General features: G+C 49.5%; 1 protein-coding gene across 5 annotated transcripts in view; it reads right to left on the bottom strand.

Moving 5' to 3' along the window:
- The window catches only part of Slco2b1 (solute carrier organic anion transporter family member 2B1), a 49,299-nt gene extending 24,155 nt beyond the window's left edge, over positions 1–25,144 (bottom strand). Inside the window, exons 1-8 of one of the 5 annotated variants that reach the window (XM_074082821.1) lie at positions 24,786–25,143; positions 15,905–16,056; positions 13,030–13,160; positions 11,692–11,829; positions 10,111–10,273; positions 7,309–7,542; positions 6,950–7,048; positions 4,387–4,577 (exon numbers count right to left, since the gene is read on the bottom strand). In XM_074082821.1, the coding sequence (XP_073938922.1) occupies positions 4,387–4,577; positions 6,950–7,048; positions 7,309–7,542; positions 10,111–10,273; positions 11,692–11,829; positions 13,030–13,137 (933 nt within the window). In that variant the 5' untranslated portion in view covers positions 13,138–13,160; positions 15,905–16,056; positions 24,786–25,143. Of the gene's footprint in view, positions 1–4,386; positions 4,578–6,949; positions 7,049–7,308; positions 7,543–10,110; positions 10,274–11,691; positions 11,830–13,029; positions 13,161–15,904; positions 16,057–19,754; positions 19,917–24,785 lie in introns of those variants that run through there. The other 4 variants (XM_074082813.1, XM_020155429.2, XM_074082809.1 and 1 more) reach the window with 4 other exon arrangements.
- Positions 25,145–26,817: the final 1,673 nt, after the last annotated feature.

Genomic DNA, 26,817 nt, shown 5'->3' on the forward strand with positions numbered 1-26,817 from the left:
GAAATTCAAATGGCCAAAAAACACATGAAAAAATGCTCACCATCTCTAGCAATAAAGGAAATGCAAATTAAAACCACGCTAAGATTCCACCTCACCCCTGTTAGAATAGCCATCATCAGCAACACCACCAACAACAGGTGTTGGCGAGGATGCGGGGAAAAAGGAACCCTCTTACACTGTTGGTGGGAATGTAGACTAGTACAACCACTCCGGAAAAAAATTTGGAGGCTACTTAAAAAGCTAGACATCGATCTATCATTTGATCCAGCAATACCACTCTTGGGGATATACCCAAAAGACTGTGACACAGGTTACTCCAGAGACACCTGCACACCCATGTTTATTGCGGCACTATTCACAATAGCCAAGTTATGGAAACAGCCAAGATGCCCCACCACTGACGAATGGATTAAGAAAATGTGGTATCTATACACAATGGAATTCTATGCAGCCATGAAGAAGAACGAAATGTTATCATTCACTGGTAAATGGATGGAATTGGAGAACATCATTCTGAGTGAGGTCAGCCTGGCCCAAAAAACCAAAAATCGCATGTTCTCCTTCATATGCGGACATTAGATCAAATGCACACACAACAAGGGGATTGGACTTTGAGCACATGATAAAAGCGAGAGCACACAAGGGAGGGGTGAGGATAGGTAAGAAACCTAAAAAATTAGCTAGCATTTGTTGCCCTTAATGCAGAGAAACTAAAGCAGATACCTTAAAAGCAACTGAGGCCAATAGGAGAAGGGGACCAGGAACTAGAGAAAAGGTGAGATCTTAAGAATTAACCTGGAAGGTAACACACACGCACAGGAAATCAATGTGAGTCAATGCCCTGTATAGCTATCCTTATCTCAACCAGCAAAAACCCTTGTTCCTTCCTATTATTGCTTATACTCTCTCTACAACAAAATGAGAGATAAGGGCAAAATAGTTTCTGCTGGGTATCGAGGTGGGTGGAGGGGAGAGGTTGGGAGTGGGGTGGGTGCTAAGGGAGGGGTGAGGGTAGGGGGGAGAAATGACCCAAGCATTGTATGCACATATTAATAATAAAAATAAATAAATAAATTAATTAAATAAATAAAATTCCAGGCTCCCAGAAATAATAGTCACATAGACCCCTGGGAAATAGGACCCGAAGGAAGGTCACAGAGTCTAGTGGTACACAGAGGCTGAGCAGGGCCAGGATCCTTAAGGCAAAAGGCCTGTCTGCAGGGAAGCCAGTGGCTGGGCCCCTCCCAGGCCCTGACCCAGCCCCAAGGATAGGTTCTCAGAAGGACCAGAGAACACAAGAGAGGTGCTGGCTGAATGGAGCACCTAAGAGGGCCCCTTGGAAGCCCCTAACAGACCATCTTTACTCCAGAGACCCTGCAGAGCCTTCTGCCAGGCCATCGTCCTGGCGACAGGAGAAACCTGAATTGTTTAAGCCATTTTGCTGTGCCTGGCCTTCCTTCACTACCCCAGGGCTTCTCAGGGCAGGTGGTGTGGATACAGCCCTCAGCTCCCCTGTAAAGCTGCTCCTGAGATATGTAGCCATTTAGAGGACACTGCATCGGACCCATCATAGCTGGAAGACTTTGTCCAAACTGCTGCCCATTATACAGATTGGGAAACTGAGGCCAAAGACACTCTCTCTAAATCTCATAATCCTTATATTATGTACCACCATCTCCTGGGTACCTTTAAAAACCGCATTTACCTCTTAGAGGGCATTTGGGGGCCATAAGCCCTAAACCTGGGAGGGGATGCTTGAAAGGATTTCCAAAACAGTCCCTCTTTTATCTTTTGCTCTTGCCCATTCCCTCTCACTACAGGATATGCACACTCTGCTTCTGGGGACCTGGATTTTCTGGCAGCCAATTCTGCCTAATTGAGCCTCTCCTGCTCCATGTACCTCCTCATCAGTGGCCATAGTGGCCAGGCCAGCCAGCTTTCCTGAAAATAGCCTGGCCAAGGCAGTTCCAAGGAGGCAGAGGAGCGATTCCTTCCACAACAATATTTATTGCCTGAGGACCGCTGGAAGCAGTTCATCATGTTCTCAGCCTTCAGTCCTTTTTTAAGAACCTCTCACCCCTTACCTTCCCCACCCCCCGTCCCAAAGTGCTGACAGAATAAATGCAGACAGCCAGACAGGTTCACAGCCGGGGACCAGTGTTTCAAGACTTCATAGCACACAGCTCTCAAAATCCGACTCTCAGAATCACAGCAGCTTCAACTCAAGAATGGTGCATTCTCAGAATCTGAGGCACATGGAGTAATTGGTCTGGGAATCGAACCTCTGCACCTTATATGAACCTTATTCCACAGCAGGGAATGGGGAAGTGACTTGATGCTTAAGGTCACATGGCTGACATGTGACAGCTCAGCATAGACAGTCACCTGCCCCAACTCTTGCTTCTTCCACCTGTACCACCCCATTGCCCAAATTTGGGGTCCAACTTGGAGAATATCTGAAACCAGAACACAGCTTCTCATCTTTCCCTGTGATCACCCCCACCTCCAAGAACTCTTCCCCAAGTTCTAGGAATCCCATCTCTACATTTTGTCCTGAGTTATGCAGAAGTGAGATGGAGACTCTGAGGTTCCAAGCTATCTTTTTCCCTTGAAACTGCATCCCCTCTTCCTCCTCTTGCCCTCCACGTCTTCCCTGATGTCTGAACCAGTGAGCCCAACTCCAGCACCGCCCATCCCTTCACTGTCTCTGGGGCCTCCAAAGCAGAGCAGATGGCTCCTATCTGAGCAGTCCCAGCTCTGCCTGCCCGAGCACTGCTTCCTGTCTGTGCTATTGCTATAGCTGCTTTTTTGGCCTCTTCCACACACTCTCCTTTGTCCTTCATAGTCCTTTATATACTTGGCACCTGGTGATGGAGCAGGACCCCCTGCTTCCCCTCCTTCCAGGGCTACAAGCTGGCCTTGAAGCTGGCAGTCAAGGCCTCTCCTGTTCTGGCCCCTACTGTGCACCCCATCTCAGTTTTCTTTGGTCCATGTCTACACCCTCTGCCCCTACACAGGTTAGGTGGACAGTGAGGTTCTGTAGGGCAGCCAGGTCTGGGAGTCAGACACACTGAGGCTTAAATCTCAACTTTTCTAGGCAAAGACCTTTTTAGCCCTTCCTCCTAGGCCCAAAGTTTCTTGCTCTAAGAGGGAGGTCCAATCCCACATTACAGCAAACATATTCAAGTGCACCAGTCTGCCACATTAAATAGAATTCTTGGTGCAAAACATACAATAGGATTTTTATATATTTTTTCCTGTGGAGTGCCTTTTTTTTTTTATTTTTTTTTAATTTATTTACTGGTGCACTGAGGTTTGAACTCAGGGCCTCAAACTTGCTAGGTAGGTGCTGTATCACTTGAGCCACGGCCCCAACCCCTTCCAAGTACTTTAATTCATGATTTGATTTTTCAACAAGCACTTCCCAAACTTGGGAAAGAAGGAAATCTAACTCATAAATTTTCAGAATATAATGAAATAGGTATGAAGTATTAATGATGACATTAGCTTTTAAAAAGCATTTCTCTTTTGTGATTTTCTTTTTTTATTTGGAATCAATTTACTGGTTTTGAGGCCTCATGTTTTTGTGACTTCCTGGAAAACTTGGAGTCCCCTGACCTAGAACCACTCACCCTGCTCCATAGCTCACAGGCTTCTCTCTACCTGCTTGGTGACCTTGGGCAAATTGCTCTATCAGGCTGGGCCTCAGGGTCCCAAAGGCCACAGCCCTGGAGAGCTGAGCAGAGGATTTGAGAGATATCCTGGGAGCATCTTTCCTGTGGCTGTTACTCATCCAAGATGTTTTGTCCTCACTAGATTAGACCGACTTTAAGGATAGAGACCATGCCCTGATGTCTACTGTCCAGCCCAAAGGAGGTGATCAATGCACATCTGTCCCCTTCACTATTCTCAGTAGGTCTAGGTTCACTCTACAGCCAAATCCTTTGCCCAGGCTGTGTCTGTGCCTATGATTTCTGTGCCTCTCCTTTCTGTGTTTCCATACAACCTACCAATCCTGTTCAAATCCCTCCTCTTCCGCGAAGTCTTCCCAAACATTACCACCATGGTCTTCAATGCTTGCCATTCCTATAGTATGTTTAGGATTTACAAAACTCTAAGTGACCAGTGCTAAGTGACTCAGGCAGGCCTGGGTTCTCATTCCAGGGCTCTCTGGCTAACTCTGTGTTTCTCTCTCTGGACCTAGGTTTCCTTAGCTGTGGAAGGGCCTGTGATATTCACTGTGTGGGGCTGTTGGGAGGATGCAGTAGAAACCAGACAGCAATGAGTGTGGTTAACTGGGAAGGGCAGGAGGGAGGACACTTGGTGTTACAAAGGAAGACATGTGGATGGGAGCTGGAGATGTTCGAGGGCGGGAGGGAGCTTTACCTTGCTGACAGGTGAGGCTGGACCTGCCAAGAACTTTCGCCGGAAGCGAAGCTCATGCTTCTCCTTGGGCATCTCCCTGGGGAAGAAGAAGTAGGGACTGGCAGCCAGTGCCACCATGGCAGCAGAGATGAGGAAGCCCAGCCACCAGGCACCCACCCAACGGGGGTCCTTTGAGGTCAGACTGATTCCACCTGGAAGAGAAAACCATGGTGACGTTAGGGTTAGGGTGGGTTGTGGGCTTTCATTTCTATGGCCATCCTGGGACTGGCCTTTGAGATGTAGGGTAGCCAGGGTCGAGAATCAGTAGAGCTGATTTCTAGTCTTGGCTTGCCATTTATGACCTATGTGACAAGTCAGGGCAAGTCCCTGCCCCTTTCTGGAGTTTAGCTCCTTTAACTGTGAAGGCAATGTGATACGGCAGTCAAGATCATAGAGTCTGGAAATGGATTACTGGGTCAGCTACTTAACCTTGGACAAGCTACTTAATGTCTTTGTGCCTCAGTTTCTTCCTCTGTGATACACAGATATTAATACTTTGGGGAGGAATAAATTCTTTTTTGAGATAGGGTCTTACTATGTGGCTTTATCTAGCTTCAAGCTGTCAATCCCCCTGCCTCAGCCTCCCAAGTGCTGGGATTAGAGATGTATACTACCACAGCCAGCAGGTAACTTTTTATATCATAGGGTTGTTGTGAAAATTATAGAAACTATTACATGTAAAGCTAAAAAATAAATTTAATTAAAAATACATGTAAAAGAAGAGTAGGCACTATAGATGTTTATTCCATTATTATTACCATTCCATTGCTATTACTATTTTAATTACTATTAAATGGAATGGTTTCTAAATCAAATAATGGTTAAGACTACCGCTGTTGTCAGACCTGCAAGGGGATGAAATCATCAGGGGTGTTTCTCAAAACTACTTGGCCTCCCTAAAGACCCACTGAGCATGACCACAGGGTGGGATGGGAAGAAACCAACTTTAACAAGTTCTCCCAGGAGTGTTGATGCTACACCTGGTTTAATTAGGACAGGTAAATCCCTGATTTACCTGTGTACCTTCTGGCCACAATACACAATCCCCTTTGAAATTTCTAAAGCCCAGGGCTGAGTTGGGAATGTCCTCTCCTAAACTCCACAGCATCCACAAGTACTTAAAATACCCATGCACCAACCACTGCTGTGTGAAGCCGGTTCCCCAGGTGCTTGATCCTGAGCTGCTCCTGGGCAGCAGCCAGGGGACACAGTTGGCACACCACAAATGTATCAGCAGAGCTGGGGATGGGTGTGGCCTTTGCACCCATGGGACTTGATTCACTCCTCACTTGTTGCCTGCTCTGCCTCTGTGCCAGGTTGGAGAGATCACACGCATCTTCCTAGTTCTTCCACACACACATGTCTGTGCCTGCAGCAGGCAGAATTCACCCACCCTACAAAATCCCTGATAAAAACAGACTTGGGAGGAGGCGAATGCATCTCCAGGAATGTTGTATCTACCCACGGAGCTAATCCCTTTACGAGGATGATGTCAACATGGCAAAAACACACCTTTTCCCTGAGTGGAGGCGTGTCTGGGAAACTCAGAGAACCTGACTCCCAGGGCCTTTTCTTCAGAGGCTGTGACCAGAGTCAAGGTTTGGCTCTGGGGCCCAGCATTTAGACTGAAGGGAGGCAGAACTGTTCCTAGTGATAGTTGTACAGAATTGTCCAGACCTGTCCTGGCTAGAGGCGCCCATTGGCAAAAGCAGGAGAATTTCATACAGGTGCCACCTGAGGCTTCTAGGACATACTAGAAAAATCTCCAGGTGAGAAACAGAACTTCTGAGTAGGAAGAGGCAGAAGGCACACATGGCACTCACAGCTCACAAGCAGGCAGCTGAGACACCATAGTGACATGCTCTCACAGGAACCTCTCCCACCCCTGAGGGCCCCAGAGCTCTGGGACTCCCAACACTCCTCCCTCCTGGCCACCTTTAGACTAAGTTTCAGCCTCACTCCTTGACCCACTCTGGTCTCTAGCTAGATCAGAGACCATGTTTCCCAAATGGTGACCCCAGCAGTTTCCCAGACTCTGAGGTGGTAAGGACTAGAAGGGTTCCCCACCATGTTCTCCAGTAACATGAGTCATCCTGCTCTAAATTCTTCCCAGCATCTTCTGGTCTCCTGAGGCTGATTTTCCACTAAAGACAGGAGCTCCCTAAGGCCAAGAGTGCTTTACTGCCTGCCTGCTGCACACAGGTGCCTGGGGGAGGGCGGGTATGTAAGAAGGTGAAGGTTTGTGATAATAGAAGTTTCAGCAAGCACAACACCTCAGCAGATGGTACTTTACAGTTTATCTTGTCACCTCACTGGTTCTGGTTGTAGCCTTGGGAGATAGACAGGACAGATTATCTCAGAGATGAGGAAGATGAGGCTCAGAGAGGGTAAGAGGCTTGTCCAAAGTCAGTGGTGCTACTGGGTTTGAATCAAGGTCGCTGGTTCTATCTCTCCTATGAGACCATTGGCCAGTTAGCTAGCATCTGTGTGGCCCTGGGAACAAATGCACACTTCTGATGCTCACCTTCCGGCATCCGGTCAATGTCCACATAAAGACGTAGCATGAGGCTGCCCAGCCCATAGGCCATGCCTGGCCCCAACATGGTCACTGCAAACAGGATCCCTACAACACAAAGTCTAGGTTAGGACCCTCTGGCTCTGGTTGCTCTTAGCAGCTTGATGCCTGCCCAGTCTTCCAAAAGCAAGAGCAGGTCATCTCTTAAAGCCAGGGCTGGGGAGCTCAGGAAGGGCTTCTCCACACTTTTCTGGTCAGATGGGGTAGAGGTCAGGGACACAATACCCAGCCTCCACCCCATGGTCTCTGTTTCTCCACCCGAGCCTGACCTTGACCCTCAGGATCCCAAGGGGTGAGGTGGTCCTCACCGAGGTAGAGGGGTGAGTTGCTGTGGTGAGCAAAATCATCGATGTAGGAGATGCCGAAGGGCTGAATGGGCACACCGCCCACGCCCAGCAGGGTCTGTGCGATGAACATGATCCCTACCACGGTCAGATGCTTGGTCTCTGTGTTGCTGGAGCAGCTGCCATTGGAGGGGATGGGGGCTGGGGCCAAGGTTGTGGGCAGGCACAAGGAAGCCTCCATGTCCTGTGGCATATCCTCTGAGAGATGACAATAAAGACATCATAAAGTCATAGCTAATACATACAGCATTTAGCAGACTCGAGGTACACAGATGCAAGGGGCGGAGAGCCAGGACTGGAACCCAGGTGGTCTTGCTTCAGCCTTTCTGCTATTACACTTCCCTGTGCCATCTTTCTAAGCAGAGTTACTAAAAGTGAAGCAATGGTGGCTACTGGGTGAAGTGGAGCAGTCAAAAGTGGTAGAATTTGAATTGGATCTAGAAGAATGAACATGATTTCCAGAAAGGAAGAGAGGGAGGGGGTTCCAGAGAGAGGTCACAGGATAGGCAAACCCAGGGCCTTGAAAGGGCACTGTGTTGGTAAAATGAGTTCAGAATGTGGGGGGCAGATCACAGGGTGTGGGGGTCAGGCCAGAGCTTCAGGGCAGGGCTGGACAGGGCAGGGAAGCCCAGCAGGACCACGGAGGCATTAGTGCCCTTGGCATTTATTTTGGGAAGGGAGCAGTGTCAGGTCAGGGCATAGACACAGAGTGCAGGAAAGGACAGTTCTTAATTTAGTACCAGATGTTTGTTCCCTGTAGTTCACCAATGTTTGTTGAGTAAACTTGAGGAGACCCTCACATTATTATTATCCCAAATGTGTGTATAGAAGCGGCCTTCTGTCTCTCCCCCTCCCTTTGTGGGAGCCAGGACTCTGAAGGTCAACCTAGCCTGGAAAGCCACTCTGTTAGAGCGGGAAAAGCCATCCAAATAGGTCAAAAACCTGGAGTTGGGCCTCCAATGGAGGCTTCCTGGGCTTCACTGTGTGACTTGGACAGTCACCTCTCAAATGAATCTCCTAGAACTGCCATTTGCTAGGTATAAGAAATTCACAGTAGAGTAATTCAGCAATTCAGAGCAGGGCTCTATCATGGTTCTACTACCTGTGGGCCTGGGGAAGCTCCTCCCTCTTTAAGCCTCAGTGTCATCGTTGGGGAGATAATAGTGATGACACCTGTCTCGTGGGGTTGTGCACATCGAGTGGTGATTGGTGCCTCTGCCCATGAGATAAGAGGAGTATTCTAGAGATCATGTCTGCTGTTTCCATCCCTGGGTCCCCAGTGCCTCCCAGAGAGCCTGGCACATCATACAGCTGTTTAAATACCAGAGAAAGAAATAGCCAGACATGTCAGAGCAAGATGGGGCTCAGAAGTCATCGAGTCTTGCCCACTCTTTGAGATAATGCAAACATCCAGGCTTAGACAGGATAAGGACTTTGCTCAGGGTTAGCAGTGAGATGAAGAAGGACCTGTGTGACCCTGCATGGAAAAAGCTCTGCTAAAGTGGACATTCTGAGCAAAGAAATGAGAGGAAGTAGTACTTGTCAGCATTCCAAGAGGTCCTGTTGACAACCGTCCACTCAGGCCCAGATGCCTACTCTGCATTCTTCCCACACACTCAGCTTTCCCACTTCTCTGGCCCTGCCCATGCTCTGCCCCCAAATCTGCTCTCCAATGCCACCTCCTCCAGCCCTCCTCCTCCCTGCAGCTACTTCTGGCTATGTCCTTCCCTTACTCAGGGCCCCAGTGGCTTCCTCCAGCCATCTCCTGAAGTGCTGGGCTTTATACCTCACTCTAATCCACACTTTACTGGAGTATGTCTGCTTCATCATCCCACCCCCTGGTCTTAGCACCTCCAGAGATGGGAGCTGATGGAAGGTGAGTGAAGAAGATACTTTCTGATAACCTCCTCCCAGAGAAGCCTTCCCTAACCAGCTCCTTCCATTGCTATGTTTCCTTCTCACACAATTGACACACTGGGTTTTTTTGTTTGTCTGTCTCCTCTCCCAGACTGGGAGCTCCCTGGAGGTAAGAAGTGAGTACCCTGAGAAGGGTCAGGTATAGAGTCAGCAGCATTAAGGGTTTATTACAGGGACCATTGGATGGATGGATGGATAAGTGGGAGAGTGGATGGATGGGTAGATAGATGGATGGATGGATGGGTGGATAGGTAGATGGCTAGATGTGTGGGATAATGAATGAATGGGTGTTTTGATGAATGGATGGGTGGGTGGGTAAGTAGGAGAGGGAAGGAAGGAATGAAGCAAAAGCTCGGGTTGCTTGAGTCATTCTCTAAGGACAGGCATCTTTCTGTCAAGTAGGCCCTCAACAAAATCCCATTGGGTTGAATAAGGTCTCACTCTCCCTGTCTATAATTCTTTCATTTTAAACATTTGTTTATTCACTCACTTACTCTTTTTTTTATCAATATTTTGGTTCTTCATGAGAATTAAAGGCATGAGCATCCACTACAGGCGAGGACCCAAAGTAGCCTATGTTATAAAGAGACCATTTCAAAGAAATCATGGCGACATATGAGCAGGCTCTCACGAAGAGAGGACTAGAAGACTTCAACCCCCTGCCCTGGGATTACCCCTTACTCCCCTCCTGAGACCTGCCAGAGAGACCACTTGGGCTGGACTCAGGGAGACAGTAGGGGTAGGGTGGAGAGGACTAACAGGTATCCTGGGCACTGAGGACCCATCCATCCAATGCACAGAACTGTGGCACCTGATGTCAGTCTCCCACCCAGTCCCTTCTGATCTTACCAGGGCTGCTGTGGTCATAGCGGTATGGCTCCGAGATGAAGTGTGGCAAAGTCATGAGCAGGCCAGCCAGGGCCACCAGGACAGCCCCATAGCCAATCATACGGGGCCGGTGTACCCGGCTGCCAAAATAGCTCACAAACACAATCAAGGCTGTGTTCCCCACCTGCAAAGGGACAAGGTGACCCATTAAAATGCAGCAGAGTCCAGGGCCAGGGTCTGCACTATCCTTTCTCTATTGCCACCCCTCGGTGTTCCCATCTGTGCAATGGACTCACTGTCTGAATAAGAATCATCCGGGTCTCTCTCATAAACGCAGACTCTGGGTTTCAATGTGTCTTTAGGGGAAAGCAATAAGGACCAAGCTAGTAGGTCAATTTCATTTTCAAACATGGAGGAGGGTAGGCAGTCAAGGAAAGGGATTTCGAGTTTCAGAGAAGCCAAAAAAGAGAGATACAAAAAAGGACAATCTGAAGCCAGAGGACTAAGGCTTGAAATTTTAAGCCTTAGAATCACAATCCTAGGATACAAATGCTGGAGGAGACTTAGCAGCTTACAGGACAGGGTTACCTGTGCTCCCCAGCTTCTTGGCTCCTTGAGAGGAGTGGGTTGTGCCAGCAGGGGACTGACCCTGGAGAGGACAACCACTGCCCATTTTTCAGATGCGCTAACTTTCCTTTCCCACCTCTGAAATCTGGAGGGGTGTATGAGGCACATATAGGGACAAGACACTGTGCCACTGATGGGCCTTGGGTCAGGAGGAATGTGACATATTACCCAGGGGAGAGAATTCCACAGAAATCTACTGGGGAGAAGGTGGTAGGGGACACAGCTTCCTTTTCTGAGTGACAACATCTCGTGCAGCAAGGGCCGGGGCACAGCTGGACTCTGATTTCCCAATCTACCCAGAACAGCTCATCCATTCCTCCCTGCCTGGCTGTGGGCCACGGGCAGAGGCCTTTGTTTGGATGGGGTGAGGGGGTGGGGTGAGGAGGAGCACTGAGGATGACACTCCACCATGGTATATCACCCTCTCTCCTGCCAACCCAAGGTCAGAGAATGCCCTGGATATAATTTAAGCCTCTCTGGAGACAGTAGAAGTGACTTTCTCTGATTTCTTCATGAGACAGCCAATAGCTAGGTGCCTAAAAATGTAAAGGAGCCAAAGGAAGAGTAGATGTATATGGGGATCCTGGCTAGCTCTAAAATATCCCACATCCTCCAGCAAAGTGCTCCCAAGGGCAGCACTTCTGGGTCTTAAAAGACAGCTACCTGACAAGCATGAAGGCCTGAGTTCAAACCCCAGTGCTGCCAAAAAAAAAAAAAAAAGATATCTGTGAATACTGCAATGATCCAGGGTGGGACGGGTCTGCTCTGAGCCTGCGCCCTGAGCAGGTGACTGGCCAGTTTCTGGTCCAGGACACTGCAGAGGAGAAAGCTAAAGGAGTTTCAGGGAGGGGGCAGAGCTGGAGCTGCCTGTGGGCCCTGGGAGGGGAAGGGTTATGGTGAGTAGTGGGAGAGGAGGCTGGTAAAAGATGGGTTATGGTTCTCCCTTGGCCCCCTATGGCTAGGTCAATGCAGTACCTCATTGAAGGCGGCCAGCAGTCCTGAAGTCTGGCTGGAGAGGCCAAAGCGCTTCTCCACTGTCGAGATGGAGCTCTTGAGATAACCAGAGATCATGAGCTGTGCCAGCTGCAGTGCACTGTGGCACAGGACGAAGAACTGCCAGAGGGGTGCAGCAATTGGCAGCAGGTGGATGGTCACAGTCAGAGGAGGATGGTGGCCAGAGAGAGAGAGAGAGATGGAATTGGGAACAGAAGAAGCAATGAATAAAGATGGGGAAAACAGAGGAGGCAGACACATGGAAGGAGAGAGTAAACAACAAGAAAGGGGAGAGAGAAAGACAGAGAGAGAGAGACAGAGAGAGAGAGTTAGTCATTTATTGGAGCAGCCATGGCTTTTCACATAGGCCTAAAAATTGGAAAAGCTACTGTGTGTACACCCAGTGGGTCTGGGGGCTACTGGAGACCTATATGACTGAAGATAGGCCTCCATGGGTCCAGGAATACTGAGAGTCTGCTCTGACCCTCAGAGCTCCCCAGGACTAGGCTGGACCTTGTGTCACCTTGCCCCCTTCTCCAGGAAGCTCTTGCTGTACTGGTATCTAGTCCTCCCTTAGAGCTGCCCTGGAGACCACCCCCCACACTAAGTTCTGCCCAACCCCCTCCTCCTCAAATAACCCAGCCTGCTTGAAAGACTGGCAGAATTCCTAAGAAAAGAATAAAAATTGCTTCAAAGAATTAAAAAAATAGACTATTTATGTCAAAGCTTAATATATTCACTCTGTTCTTTGAGTCTCACTTTCCTCATCTGTACAAGGACAAAGATTCTGCCTCCTAGAGGTTATTGAGGGGACTCAGCAGATCATGCTGGCTGGGGAGGTGGACCAGAGGTAGAATGCTTGCCTAACATGAACAAGGCCTGGGTTCCATTCCTAGCACCAGGAGAAAAAAAAAAAGGTCATGTGTGAACTGCACTTAACACAGGGTCTGAACCCAGAAGGTGTCTATTGGTGGTATTGGCCATTTAGGGCCACCTTTGTGAGACCAGGACTCTCTGGTATTCACACAGGCTTAGGATTGCTGGGACACTTCTTAATTTCTCTAGAGAAACGGGAGACAAGAGACTTTGTCCCCCTATTATCCACAGAACAGGCCCTCTTTTGTCTCTGGAAGGAGAGATTCTGGCCTGGATACCTTCTATGTGCCTGAAACCAAGCTAAGAGACGGTCTAAGTTTATAGATCATCCCTTTGATCCCCACAGCCACCCATTGTCCAGGTGTGGCAGAATCTCGCTGGTCATTATGTACCCCTGCTTTGCTGGGCATGGAGGCCTTGTCCCTGCCTGTCCCCAAGGCATACCTTGATGCTGCGGAACACACGTGGCCGCAAATCCTGAGGCTCTGGGCTGGCTTTGCTTCCAGGAGTGTCTTCTGTACCCATTGTGGCCTTGGTGTCCTTGTCTGGCATCTGCGGTTCCTCACCCACTGGCCCTGTGGACAGCCAACCATGGGATAAGATAAAATCCTCAAGAATGTGCAGAAGGAACCTCAGTGGCTAGTGAGAATCTGTGACTTGAAGCTCTAGCAGTCTTCCTAATTCCTACCTAGGTCACAGTGCTGGTAGGGCCCTTCCTGAGAGAGTGTGGCCTATTTCATATCCTCACTTTTTCTCCAGTATAACTCTCCTTCTAAAGAGAAGCAGCTGGACTCACCTCACCTCACAGAAACCCCTCAGGCAAAGGTTCCAGGAACAGGGCTGAGCCATGCAGTCTATCACTGGCTCTTGGCTTCCAGCAGTGAGATGGAGAATCAGGGCCAGTTATGGGGTCAAGGCTTGGTCCAGAGTCAGGGTAAGGACTTTTCTTGGGTGCATTTGGAATAGATATACTATCAGCCCCCTATAGGGTACTAACTACCCTATGTGTAGCCACAGAGCAACTAGTCCAGTCTCCAAATCGTACATCAAAATATGCTGCTGAGCAGTGAGAAAGGACCATCAGAGCTCATTCCATTTAACCCTCCTGGACAGACAGGCCCAAGTGGGACAATGGATAATTCAGGAGGCAGAGCTGTCTTGAACCCTTGGCCTCATTGCTTGTGTTGGCTTTCTCCCATGGTAACTGTGGTAAACAGTCAGTGTCCCACTCACTGTAGAAAGAAGACAGCTGGTCTTCAAAGCCATTTCCTAGGATCTCTGGACACCACTCACAGTGGGGTGTCCGGAAGTCCAGCCTTGGGAGACTCCACCCAACTTTTTAGATGGAGACCAGGACCCTCTTCCTCCTGTGGCAACACTTCCTGCAGGAGGCCTTCTCCATTGTTTTATGTCCCTCCCACCACAGGCAGGAGTTTCCCCTCATTCAATAAGGCCTGGAACCTGAAAACTGACCTGAAAACACTTCTGACCCTGGTGACTCCCTCCCTCTCCATCTCCAGTCCTGGAGGCAAACTCAGAAAGGGCTACCATGACCCTAAGCCCCATAATCCAAAATCTGAGGACCCTCATACAAGGTACCTAGGACCCTAAGGATTAGAATTGATATGATTCACATACCATAAAATCCACCCCTTTAAAGTTCACAATCCAGTGGTTTTAGTATATTCACAGTTATACAACCATCACCACTATTTCCAGAACATTTTCATTACTCTAATAAGAAGCTCCATACATCAGCAGCCACTCCCCATTCCTCCTCTCCATAGCCCTGGGAAACCAGTAATCTATTTTCTGGATTTTCCTGTTATGGACTTTGTGTGGGGGGGGTGGTGTGGCAGCACTGAGGTTTGAACTCAGGGTTTCACACTTGATCTATGCCTCCATTCCCAGACATTTCATATAAATGAAATCAGACAATATGTGATCTTTTATAACTGCCTTCTTTCATTAATGTAATGTTTTCAAGGTTCATCAGAACTTCATTCCTTTTTATGGCTGAATAACATTGCATTGCGTGGATACATCACATTTAGTTCATTCATCAGCTGATGAACATTTGGGCTGTTTCAGGTATTAAGAACATTTATATATGATTTTTTTTTTTGAGACAGGGTCTTGCTATGTAGCCCAAACTGGCCTTGAACTTGCAATTCTCCTATCTCAGCCTCTGGAGTGCTGAGATTACCACCATGCTTGGCCATATACGAATTTTTATGTGACATACATTTTCAATTCTCTTGGTTCTATAACTAGGAATGGAAATACTATGTCATAAGGTAGCTAGCTCTGTGTTTGATTATTTGAGGAACCATCAAGCTTCTTACAGTGGTTGGACTGTTTTACCCTCCCGCCAGCAATATAGGTTCCAATTTCTCTCTACTGTTGCTAATACTTGTTACTGTCTGTCTTTTCCATCATAGTCATTCCAGCAGGTGCAATGTGCTGTCGCAGTGTGGTTTGACTAAAAATGGTGAGCATCTTTGCACGGGCTATCCTGGTCATTTGTAGAGCACTCTGGAGAAATGTATAACAAGTAGTTAGAGGTAATTAGAGGAAATTGACTGAGGAAATGTAAGTGTGTATTATCTGGGGAGAAGTTTCTTTACCAGACACCTGGCAGAGAGGTCAGTCTGGGGAAAGGGAAAGTGAGAAAACCGCAGAGGTCACTTGAAGTAGAAAAGAATGTAGGAGATTCAAAGCAAATGTTCCCAGAGAAACTGAGGGACCATTTCTGAGCTTCAGGTCCTCTTACCAGTAGAGACCTGACCCTGGCTGCAACCTCAATGCTTTTCATACATTAGCTGGTGAACCCTCTTCATAGCTCTCAACTGTTATGCTTCAATATTTCTGCTTCTGATAAGATAGCCGGGTTCAGAGGTCAACATTGGCCCAGAAGATCAAGTCCAGGTGTTAAACTCAATATTGCTTGCACCTTGTGCAGGTTTGATTTGCAGAAGAAGCAGAATGCATTTCTCTGTCTTGGCTCACCCAAACCTATCTAGGTCACCTTGTAGACAGCAGTGCCAGTCAACCAAGGGACCAAGCCAACCAGATAACTGGACTGAAGCTGACACTGGGAGGGCAGAAGTCACTGGCCTGAACCCCCAGCTCTGAGGGAAACATGGAACGGATGGGAGAGGGATAGAAAGTCAGTGATTCAGCTCAGAACATTTGGCCTCCAGCCCTAGGCCAGATCTTAGAACCTCAGAGTACATGTCTGGGCATGCTGGGGACTATCCTCCCTGTACCCTAAACCAAGTAGTCCCAGTCCCCTCCCCACTTCTTGGAACCTGCTCACCTGCCTCAGGTGAGCTTCTCCTGCAGCCTCACGTCTGGTGTTCCTGAAGCTTCCAGCTCAGTCTCCTCTGCCAAGGCTCAAAGATTTCAGGGGTTACTGTATTCTTTAGAGATACGGCAGCTTCCAGAGGACAAAGTTCTTAGCCCGAGCCTCTGGGTGGGGGAGGAAGAACAGGCTGTGTTCCTCTGGGCTCTGAGAGCAGCAATTTCCCTGAACATCGACAAGCCAAAATCTTTGCTTTTCAGGTAGCTGGTCAGTGGGTGTCTCCTGCTATAAGGCCACTGTGTCAGGAGCAGCAGTCATCGTTCTTTGTTCTACCTGAGGCTGGGGTTGAGAGCAGCCTGACAGGGAGGCCCCTTCCTCTGCCAGCCTTTGCTGGGAAGACTCAGGGTCTTGCCTCCCTCAGCTGCTCCCAGCTGCAAAAGACATGCGCAATTCAGAATACTCTCTGTCCTCAGACAGGGTTGACCTCCAGCCACCCCAGCAGCCCCTGGGTGAGCCTCACTCTCCTATCTGTAAGCTACTGGTGGGGCTAAAAACAGGTTACCCCAAAATGTGGCACCTCCCACTCATCCTTCTCCCCAACAGCAAGTCATGTGACCTAGGAAGGTCACCCTGACCATTTCTCGTGTGTCATAAGACCCTCATTTGGAGGGTACCCTCCCTAGACACGGAGGAATGTTATGTCCTTATCTTTAAAGACACAGACAATAATCCAGGCTTTGCTACGTTCCCCTCAGTTTGTTACCATTAGATTTTTACCCTTTGTCCAATCATAGTTCATAATTACATACTTCATCAAACTTAGTATAAAAATGCTCAGGTCTGGGCTGGAGGTGTGGCTCAAGTAGTAGAGAGCCTGCTTAGCAAGTGTGAACCCCTGAGTTCAAATCCCAGTACCACCAAAAAAAAAATTGCAGTTCTCTGTGTCTTTGAGTCTTCATTACTTAAAGTTCCAATGTCATGCAAAATTTATATTAAATAAATGTGTATGTTAATCTGTCTTTTGTTATAGGTGCCTTGGTCATAAACCCAGCAATAGGGGAGGACAAAATCTCTCCTCCCCTTTGCTGCCTTAAGAAGGTCAGCACCTAGCCCGAAGGCTGGCGCTCCAAGAATCCCTGCTAAGGGCCATTTCCCTCTCCTTTCCTGATAAGTCTTCAAGCACCGCCAAGACAACAAAGCCCAGCTGGAGCCACCTTCATCCATGTTTACCTGCTCCTCCTCCAAGTTCACTCCTCCATGTGACAGCCATCATCTAGTTCTGGATTACCTCTCTCCCTTCTCAATCCAAGCCCCAGTCAACCCAAGACCTAAGGAACTGGATGTCTTCTCCCCTACCACACTTACTATCTTTGGAGACAACCACCTAGGTTCAGAGCCCCAGGGGCCCCCTTGGTCCTCTCCTGCAGGGCAAGGACTGCAATCCTCCTCCCTAGTGCAGAAAGCATCCATGAGAACCTAAACCACTTGCATTTGAATTCAGTCTGTGCACTGAAGTGCTGAAACCCCTTGCTACCACATTAACATAGCACTGCTATTCTGTGGTCTTCATTAACATTTCTTCCCAGTCCATCCAGCCAAGCAAATGAGTTATGGGACTTCACGAAAGTCCATCAACTCTTTAATAGAAACCATCAACGGAGTGTTAGCTTTTAGCTTTTTTTTTTTTTTTTAAGACAGTGTTTCCCTGCATACCCCTAACTGGCCTTCAATTTGCCATCCTCCTGCCTCTTCCTCCACAGGTGTTCAACACCATACCGGGCTTCCTCAGATTGACTGTATCCCCTGCCCCCTCCCAATCTTGTCATAGTTTCCACCAATCCTGTTGTATTGAGATTCATATTCCATCCTAATCCAGACTCCAGCCACTCTTTACCCTCTGCAGGGAAAAGCTGTAAAACAAATTTCTAATTCTTTCTAAACACTGACCTTGCCTCCTGCTGAGCAGCACCAAAGCTGAGAGCAGTGGTCTAGCCCCTTATTTGCACACAATAAGCTTTGCTAATCAGCGGGACATGTCTGGGGAGTCAGCTTTGGTGCCATGCATGCAAGTGTTCATTTTTTTTTTATTATGTGCATACACTGTTTGGGTCATTTCTCCACCCCGCCCCCACAAGTGTTCATTAAATAGTGCTCCAGTCCTTCTGTCAGTTGTCTGTTCCCCCCATGCCCCTCTTCTATACTTGCTTTGTGGCAGCAACAAGCATTGCCACACCTAAAAGCAGAGAATCAGGCAAAAGTTCAATAGCAGAGGGCTAGGAGAGGGGGAGGGAAGTCCATGAAGGCCCTTCCTGGGAACAGTGCTCCCTCCCCGCCCTTCAGTCCTAAGCAGCAGGCCCCCAGGAAGGAACTGGTCCTACATCTTGATCTAAGGGAAAGCTGTGTGCAGGGCTAGGCTGGGCACGCACATGCATCCTAACAATCTTGTGAGAGTTTTGCTGGGGCTCTATGGCAGGCTCAGGAGGAAAAAGTGACATATAAGTTTCCAGGGCTGGTGAATGAGTTTAGACTGGAACCCAGTCCTTTTTCGACTCCTGGACTGTAAAGGCAACCATAAGATGCTGTCTGCACTGATGACCTTAGAACAGATGACCTTAGAACAGATGTGAACATACTAATCCTTGTGTGACCATGTCTTATTCGGATCCAGCTTCCTTCCTGTGAATTGTCAAAGGTGGCTATTTGGGGGCCGTCTGTCATTCTTTAGCTAGTCAAATCACTAGACAGGCAATACTCTCTTCTCATGGTCTGAGAGCACTGTTAGGAAAGGAATCCCACATATGACCCTCAGGACCAAGGAGGGGCAAGACAGGACACTCTTCCCAAAATGTCCTAGCCTGTCTCTCACAGAGAGTGAGACCACTTGGACCTGGTATGCCTGGGACTGGCAACTGGAGGATTTGGAGCCTCACCTCTTGTGCCTACGTGAGGGCTGTGTGGGGTAACCACCTTGGTCAACAACAAGGTATGTCACAAATGCCAGCTTTGTCAGCCTTTGCCCCAAACTCACCAGTGAGTTTGTTTGCAGGTCTGGCCTCTAGGCTCAGAATAACTTATTTTCCTTCCTGTGGGAACTTCAGCCCAGTATTACTCTCTCACCTCCTCCTGGGCCTGGAAACAACTCCAACCCCATGGGTATGCCTTCCCCTGTGGCTCCTTGTCCCTGCCCCCACCATCCTTGCCCCCACCCTGACTCCACCCTAGTCCCTGCCCAGTCCTCACCACTGCATCATCACATTCTGAAACTTCTTCATTTTTTCCTAAAGGAAAAGGCAAGGCCCTCTGAATATGTTCTTCTCACACTGTGCCAAGCCATCAAAAGGACCCACAGTGACAGAAAATAAGGCAGAGTTTATGACTGGGAGGCCCTGGACCAAAGCTCCCATGCACCTTGAGGGGACTGACGCCCTCAAACAGTGTATGTGGCAAATCACCGTGGAGGGGGCAGGAGCTGAAGCTGGGAAGGTTAGAAAGACCAGGTGATAACGAGGAGCTGGGCAAGCCGGGCAGAAGCTCAGCTTTCTCTTTTGGTGTCATATCATTATTCTTATTTTTGGTGTTGTATTATTGAAAGCCAGAATCATAGGGTGGCAGAGGCATCCAGAGCTATGGCTCCGAGAAAGAGGACATAGGTTGGAGACAGACCTCTGGGGGCCAGAATGCATGTATGGATGGGGGTAACAAGCCCATACCATCAAACTTGCCCAGTGAGAGTGAGATGCCCCCTGCCTGTCCCCCAACAGAAAACAGAGTGGAAGGAGGAAAGTGCTCCCCACGGCAAAGGCTGGACCAGCTATCCCTCATGATGGAGTGGGCTGAGAAGAGACCAGAGGTGTTTAATCCTCACCTGGAGCCCTAAGTCGCCCTGGGTTCCTGAGATCTGCAGTCACCTGCCCAGCTCCTGCACCAGGTCAGCCTCTCTCCCTCCATAAGCTGCCCCTCTCAGACAGTTCTTGGCCTCTCTCTAGCCTGCAGTTGGCGCCTCTCTCTTGACACTTTATGCCCTTCTCTTATCTGTCCGATTGATTAATAAGTAAAATCCTCCAGGGCAGAGACTGTCCTGTCCATCAGTCCTCATGGATCATGTTTGATCCCTCCTAAAACCCTCAGGGCAGAAGACTTTGGATTCAAATATTTGTTTTTGCCACATCGTAGCTGGGTGAGCTCAGGCAGCCCGTTTAGTCTCTGTAAGCCTTAGTGTCCTCTGTGAGAGAATGGCGCGCAGCTCACAGTCATTTTGATAGGAAGGAAGAGAAATGCCCTGTGTCTGGTCTTCTGAAATCCTCAGCAACGGCCGGCTCCCTCCCTTCTGCCTGCCCTCTTTGCTGCACAAGGGATCCTAGTCTCAAGATCAAGGTCACTCAGAGCCTATCATACCTCATCTACTCGCCCCAATAGATCCTTGCCGTTCCCCAAATTCATCGTGTTCTTTCCTACCCCTAAGTTTTTGCACACGCTGTATCCTCAGCTCAGACTGTCTGTCCTCCCAGCAACCCACTTCTCATCCTTCAGCCCCAGCCTAGCTGAAGAGTGTGGTTGATGAGCTGAGCTAAACTGAACGAGGGAAGAGAGAAGGCTGGAGCACAGGCTAGAGGTGGGGGCTCCCATGGTGGGATGGGGTGGGGGGTTAGGGTAGTGTGATGAGGGCTCCAGTTCCCAGCACGACCAGACCCAGCATTGTGGAGGGGAAAGGGTCAAAGGCCAGAAGGGGAGGGGTCTCTGGGTGAGTGTTGGGCTTGGCTGCCATTTTGGGGAAATTCCTCTGGCAGGACCCTTGGGTGGTCTGTCCGGGAGACAAACAGCCCGCTCAAGTCCAGCTGTTGCTTCTTGAGGGAGATCCAGCAGGATGGGGGAGGGGGCCAGGCACTTACTCTTTGGTGGTTTCCGAGCTAGGTCAGGGACCCTGTGCTGGGACTTTCTGTTCCTGGTTCTGGCCCTGGCTGTCCCATCTAGACCCATGATGACCTTAAAAATAGGCGCTAGGGCCTGGTGGGGAAAGGAAGCTCACAGGGAACCGGGCCAGTCTCAGGCCTAAACAAGGAGCTGAGTCTCAGAGATGAGTAGCTGGTGGCCTAAGGCCATACTGTCTCTACTCCATGTGGCTCTAGCTCACCATTCTCTGTGCTTAAATTGATTCTGCAAAGGGCCCATTTACCCAAAGACATTCAGTCCTTGAAGTGGTTCAGCTTCCACACACAAGGTCATCCAAAAGACCATCTTAGAGCTATTTGGGTGCCAGAGGCCAGAGAAGGCCTCGGCCCATCAGGCCCATGTCTACCAGGCATGGCTGGGAACATAGGAGCCTGTGGTATGACTTTCATGAAAGAGGGCTAGGGGGTCCAGTGAAAGCCCAATTCCATCAGGGGCTTGAGTGTACACCTGATTCTGCTGCTGAGGAGCTGCAGGGCCTGGGGCAGGTGGCTTGGTCTCCATTTGTAAAATGGACATAAGATTGCTTTGTACTCATAAAAGTGCTGCACACATGAAAGGGGTTGATGAGGGTTCCCAGGATACAGATTCTCTGGACCACGGAAACATGGCCACTGTCCTTCTCACATACCTTCTATGGCTCCCTGTTGCCTCTAAGACAAAATTCATACACATAGTTTGGCATAAAAGCTCTTTTGGATGGGCCCTGTCAGAGCTTCTGGCTTCATTTTCTGAGATATCATCCAGTGACCTCCCTTAATCTGACTATACCGGGTAGCTCACTGTCCCTATAAATGTGCCACATCTAGATACTTTTCTAAGCATTTGCAATGCTCTTTGCCCTCCTGAATATACATCCTGTGGAGGTGCTGTTGATGCCTCTTTCCTGGAATCCTACCTGCCCCCAGCTAGGGCAGACCATTCCTTCCTCTCTGTTGGCCAACTCTTCCAAGCTTTGGCTTTTTTATCCACATAATTGTGTTTGTGACTCCCTGGTCCTCTGGAAGGTCCTGGAGGGAGGGACCCTGCCTGATTTCAACCTGGGTCTCCTGTATCAGTACCAAGCCTGTCTTAGCCTTCAAGGAAGGCTAGAGGGAGGGTGGGAGAATAGTCACAGGGCAAGGGTATAGAAGGGCAGGAGGACAGTTTATGCACTAAATCTTCCCACTATTCCATCTCTGTTCAGGGCCCCAGGAATGGATGAAATCAGGCCCTTCTCCAGGGAGTTCCCAGAGGTTACATCGATCCTCATCATTTCAGGCAGTAGGGCTTAGACTATGGGCTGCAGCCTGTGAGGGCAGCAGTGCTATCCCCAGGTAAGCAAGCCCCCAGTACTGATAGGAAGGCCTGGCCCTGTCTGTTCAGACAGGCCTCTGCTCCTCCACGCCCTCCAGAGATGGAACTTATCAGCACAAAAAGAGTCCAAGTGACTTACTACCTTGGCTACTCTCTTCACTTCTATGCAGATGGAGGGACTGAGTCCCAGGAAGGGATAGGAACAGACCGGATATTGAATGTGTGGTAGCCTAAGATGAGGTTAAGGACAGCTCACCATCTGGTTCTTGGTTGCTTGAAATCTGGTCCAGCAGGCAAGGTCCAGTCCAGCCTAGGAGGAAGTTACTCCCCCTAGCTTGCTGGTCCCCAGCCACTTGTACCTAAAGAACAGCTTGCATTGTCTAGAACCAATGGCAAAATGCCCAAGACGGGTGAAAGCCCACCAATGTGGAGTCTGTGGAAGGCGGAGATGTCCCAAGGGCAAGTACACAAAGGAAACAGTATTGGCCAACCTGTGTTCTGGCCCCAACTTTGCTGCTTTCTTCCAGGGGTGACCTTGGGGAAGTCATTTGCTCTCTCTGAGCATCTGTTTCCTCCCTTATTAAAAAGGTGAGACCATTTCACTGAGTTCTCATAAAGTCAGTGATGCAGAGCTGGGGTTTGAGGGCAAGGCTGCTGGTGTTTTCCTTTGCCACACCCATACACTGGAGCACAGAAGGCTGCAGAGAGCAACAGCTGCAATCCTGGAAGTAAGGAAGGATGGACTTAAAGAGTGGTCAGGTAGCTTGGGGGAGCTGGCTGGCAGAGGTTACCCCTAACTGAGAGTCCACCAAGAAGGCTTCCTGGAAGAGTTGGCATTTGGAGTGTGAAATGGTAAATTTCACCAGAAAAGAACATGAGCAGGGGCCTTTCTGAAAGGAAAGGTACAGAGGGTACAGAGGTGGAAAGTGGATTCTTTGAATCACATTGTAGGAACAACAGAGGGAGATTATTTTCTCCAACCCCTCCCTGCCTAAGGACACATGGCCACTTGTTAGCCAGACTCTGTGGGAGCCACAGATGACCCTCAGGGCACTGTGGGTCAGCCTCTGGCTGGCACAGCTGGCCCCTCTTTGTCTGATGATTGGGCCCAGGACTCTTCCCAGGCTCTGGGCTCTGTCTCCTGCCCCACCTGCATTTCCTCATCCCTCATCCTTCAGGCTGCACTGAACCTGGTCACAGCCCAGGGCTCAAGAAGCATAGCTAGAGGTGGCTTCTGGTCACCCAGTAGTCAGACAGTAGGGTCAACTTCCTGCTATATGTGTGTCAGGGGCCAGCTAGAGAATATTGCAGAGCCAAGCCTTTTAGGGACCAGAAAAACAACCATGGGGGTTGTGGGGGATAGGAAACAGGTGTAGAACAACAGAAGTCTCTGGTTTTCCCACATCACAGAATCTCCAACCCTCCCATCCATACTGAGCCAAGACTGACTGGGAATTTGGTTTGTCCATCCCCTCAAACTAAGTCCCCCTATGCCAGGCATGATAGTCCATGCCTGTGATCCCAGCACTCAGGAGACAAGGGAAGGAGGATCAAGAGTTTGAGACCATATCTCAGAAAAATCAACCAGCCAACCAGTCAAGCAACAACAGCAACAACAAAAACCCAACATCCAAATATGACCTCATTCTCTTCTCTCCTGTGAGTCCCCTTGACAGGAAGCATCCACCCCATCCATTCCTGCCATGCCGAGGTCCCCAGGCTGTAGCTGTACCTCAGCTGGCACCTAGGACAAGGGGCACCTCCCCTGAGTGGCTGAGAGGTGACTACAGTGGGAGGCCAGAGAGGATTGCTGTGAGGCGTCCAGCCTCGGGCTCCCTGTCTCAACATGCTTTGTTTTTTCCAGCCCTTGCTATGTCAGCCCTGGTGGCTACTCCCTAAATCACTGCCCTTGCCCCTGGGTGCTTTCCTTGTCAAACTCCAAGCTTGGCTTCAGAGGCTTCCAGACTTTTCCCCTCCAGCCTCCTCCCCACCCCACCACCAGCCCAAGTAGGTCTCTATAGGTCCCTCTCTGAACCATCTCTTCTGCGTGGATCTTGCAGAATCACTGTGTGAATCTCTGTCTGCACTCTGTCCACCTGTCCCCTCCAACAACGTCCCTGTGTGTTCTGGGTTCTCTTTTTCTTGTTCTTGCTGCCTCCTGCTTTTTTATTTCACTGGGTCTCTGCTGTGACCCTCTCTCCATGGCTGTCCTCCTCTCTTTACCTGCAGTTCCTGTCAACACCTGTTGGTCCCTGTCTCTGTCTGTCTGTCTGCACCCCTGGGCATGCTCTGTCTCTCTGACCACCCTCCTCTCTCTGTGGTTTTCTGCCTTGTCTGTCTCTACTTTGCCTCCTTCAGTCTGGGGACAGCTGGATGAGGTTGGGGCTGCCTTTTGCTGTCCTCTGTTCTCTGTCTTACCAGGGCAGTTTGGCTGGGCTCCCTGCCTCCAGCTGAGTAAACAGCGGCCTTCCTGCTCCCTACGTCATTCCCTCATTCATCCGGAGCACCTTCACTGGACTTGCCGCTGCTACCACCACAAAGTGCCTGGCTCTGCACAGAGCTGTGCCCACTCCTGGCACCCCAACATACCACTGTGGCTCTACAGCTTCACCTTCTCACTGGGAACAGAGCCCCTTCCTTCTCCTGGACTTACCTATCCTGGGTCCCATGTCTGTTGGGTGCAGTGAGTTCAAGCTCCTAGTTCAGTCTCAGGACCTGTTGCTCAGCAGAGAGGAAGTGAGTCTGACCAGGGCTCCTGGAGATAGCTCTGGGAGTAACAGCAGGGACACACCAACACAGGAACTCCATGCACTGGGTGATGTTGCTTCAGTCACACTGGACAGCAACCTCCAATCTAGGCAGAGTTAGGGAGCCCTGTTTGAACTATCCCCTCTGCAAGGACCTGTCTCCCTGGTTCGCTTGTTCCTTCATTTTTCTCTCTTCCCTGGTCCCCCTACTCTGCCTTGGGACTTGCTCTATCTGTCTGTGACTTTCTCTGAATTCCTTAGATTTCTGGCTGGGACAGCCAGGGCTAGAATCTGTAGGAGGCTGGGCTTGTTTAGGTTCAGCCCCCTACTGGGAGAGGCTGTATCCCAGCCTCTCCATGGCTTAAGCTGCATGTTTCTTCTCAGTCTCTTACTGTTTCCCCTTACTCTATAGCAGCAGAAAGGTAGAGGGTGATGACTGTCCACAAGCCCTAGGGCCATTCAGAGAACAAACATTCCAGAATTTTCAGTCTCCTTCCTGTACTCCTAACCTTCATCTGAGCCCTTTCTTCTACCCAGCCCTCGTTCTCTTAGTCCTCCATGACTCCCAGAGAGAGTCTTTGCTTCTCCACTGAGAACATTGTCCTTTACTGCTCTCTTGTCCCCTCAAGATCTCATCCCCTCTCGCCAAGTATCCCTCAACCAGCTCCAAGGATCCAGACTCAGGAATGACTGTCCACCAGAAGCACCATGGCCAGCCTGCCAGGGGTACTCCAACAATCACAGCCACCTAGATGGGAAGAAGGGGGTGAAGGGAGCAGAAGGACAGATGTGAAATTCTCAGAGATTTCTGCACTGAGGACAGAGGAAGGAGGCCTTGCAGCTAGCCAGTGAGGTTCCATTTCAGCACATATCGGTCAGCATGCCCTAGCTGAGTGGCCTTAGGCAAGTTCCCAAATCTTCCAAAATCCCTCATCTGTAAAGGACAATTCTCCCTTGAGTGCTGTTGGGAAAGTTCCCTGAGCTATGTGGAAGACAATCTTGGAGCCCTGGGTGTGGTGGCACATACACCTATAACCTCACCTACTCAGGAGGTAGAAGTAGGAGGATCAGACTCGTGGTCCAAGGCCAGCCCAGCCCAGGAAAACACCAGATCTTATCTGAAAAACAAACTAAAAAGTGAAAGGGTTGGGGGTGTGGCTCAAGGGAAGCCCTGAGGCCCATCTCTAGAGGCTAGGCACCTAGGAGAGGGGAGTGGCAGAGGTGGGGCTCTGAGAAAGACAAAAGAGAAAATAACCCCATTCTGCTCTCCCAGAATGCATAGCATTTCCCCATCCACATGAGGCTCCCTGGGGCCCATCAACCCAGGGGGTAAGAATTCCCCCATTTTCGAGATCAGCACTGAGTCTCAGTCACTTGCCAGAGGTCTTGGTGGTGGGATCATGCGTACGACCTCTGAAGGTAGAACCAACTTTCTCTTCTACCCAGGTTGTCTTCTCAGAGAAAGATTCTGGGTTTCCCCAACTCCAAGATACAGAAGTGAACCTGACCTCACCTCAGGAAGATCTTTGCATAGAATAGGGATGTAGATAGGTTTGGAGTCTAGCTTTCTAGGACCTCACTTGGCTCCAAGTGGCTGTAGGAGTGTGCTAGAAGGAAGTATGGGGTATTTGAAATAATCCTAGAGATATATAGCACTTAGGCACTCAGTAGAAAGCCTAATGTTGTATGAATGAAAGTCTTTGAAAGACTAGAAATGTGAGCACATGACCACTGAGGAAGTCAGTAGCTGGCTTGGATTGATAGAAAGCACAACCCCTGATACTGCTTGAAAAATCAAATTAGTTCAATCACTGTAAGTTCTTCAGTCTAAAGTCAGCGCTGTGAGTCTTCACAGAAATTGGCAGAGGTGGAGCCTTCCAGACTCCAAATTGCCTGCACATTGCTGCAAGAGGCAAGGTTCCTTTAGACTTCTGGATG

The sequence above is a fragment of the Castor canadensis genome, chromosome 1 (genome assembly GCF_047511655.1).
Source record: "Castor canadensis chromosome 1, mCasCan1.hap1v2, whole genome shotgun sequence".
Classification (NCBI taxonomy): domain Eukaryota; kingdom Metazoa; phylum Chordata; class Mammalia; order Rodentia; family Castoridae; genus Castor; species Castor canadensis.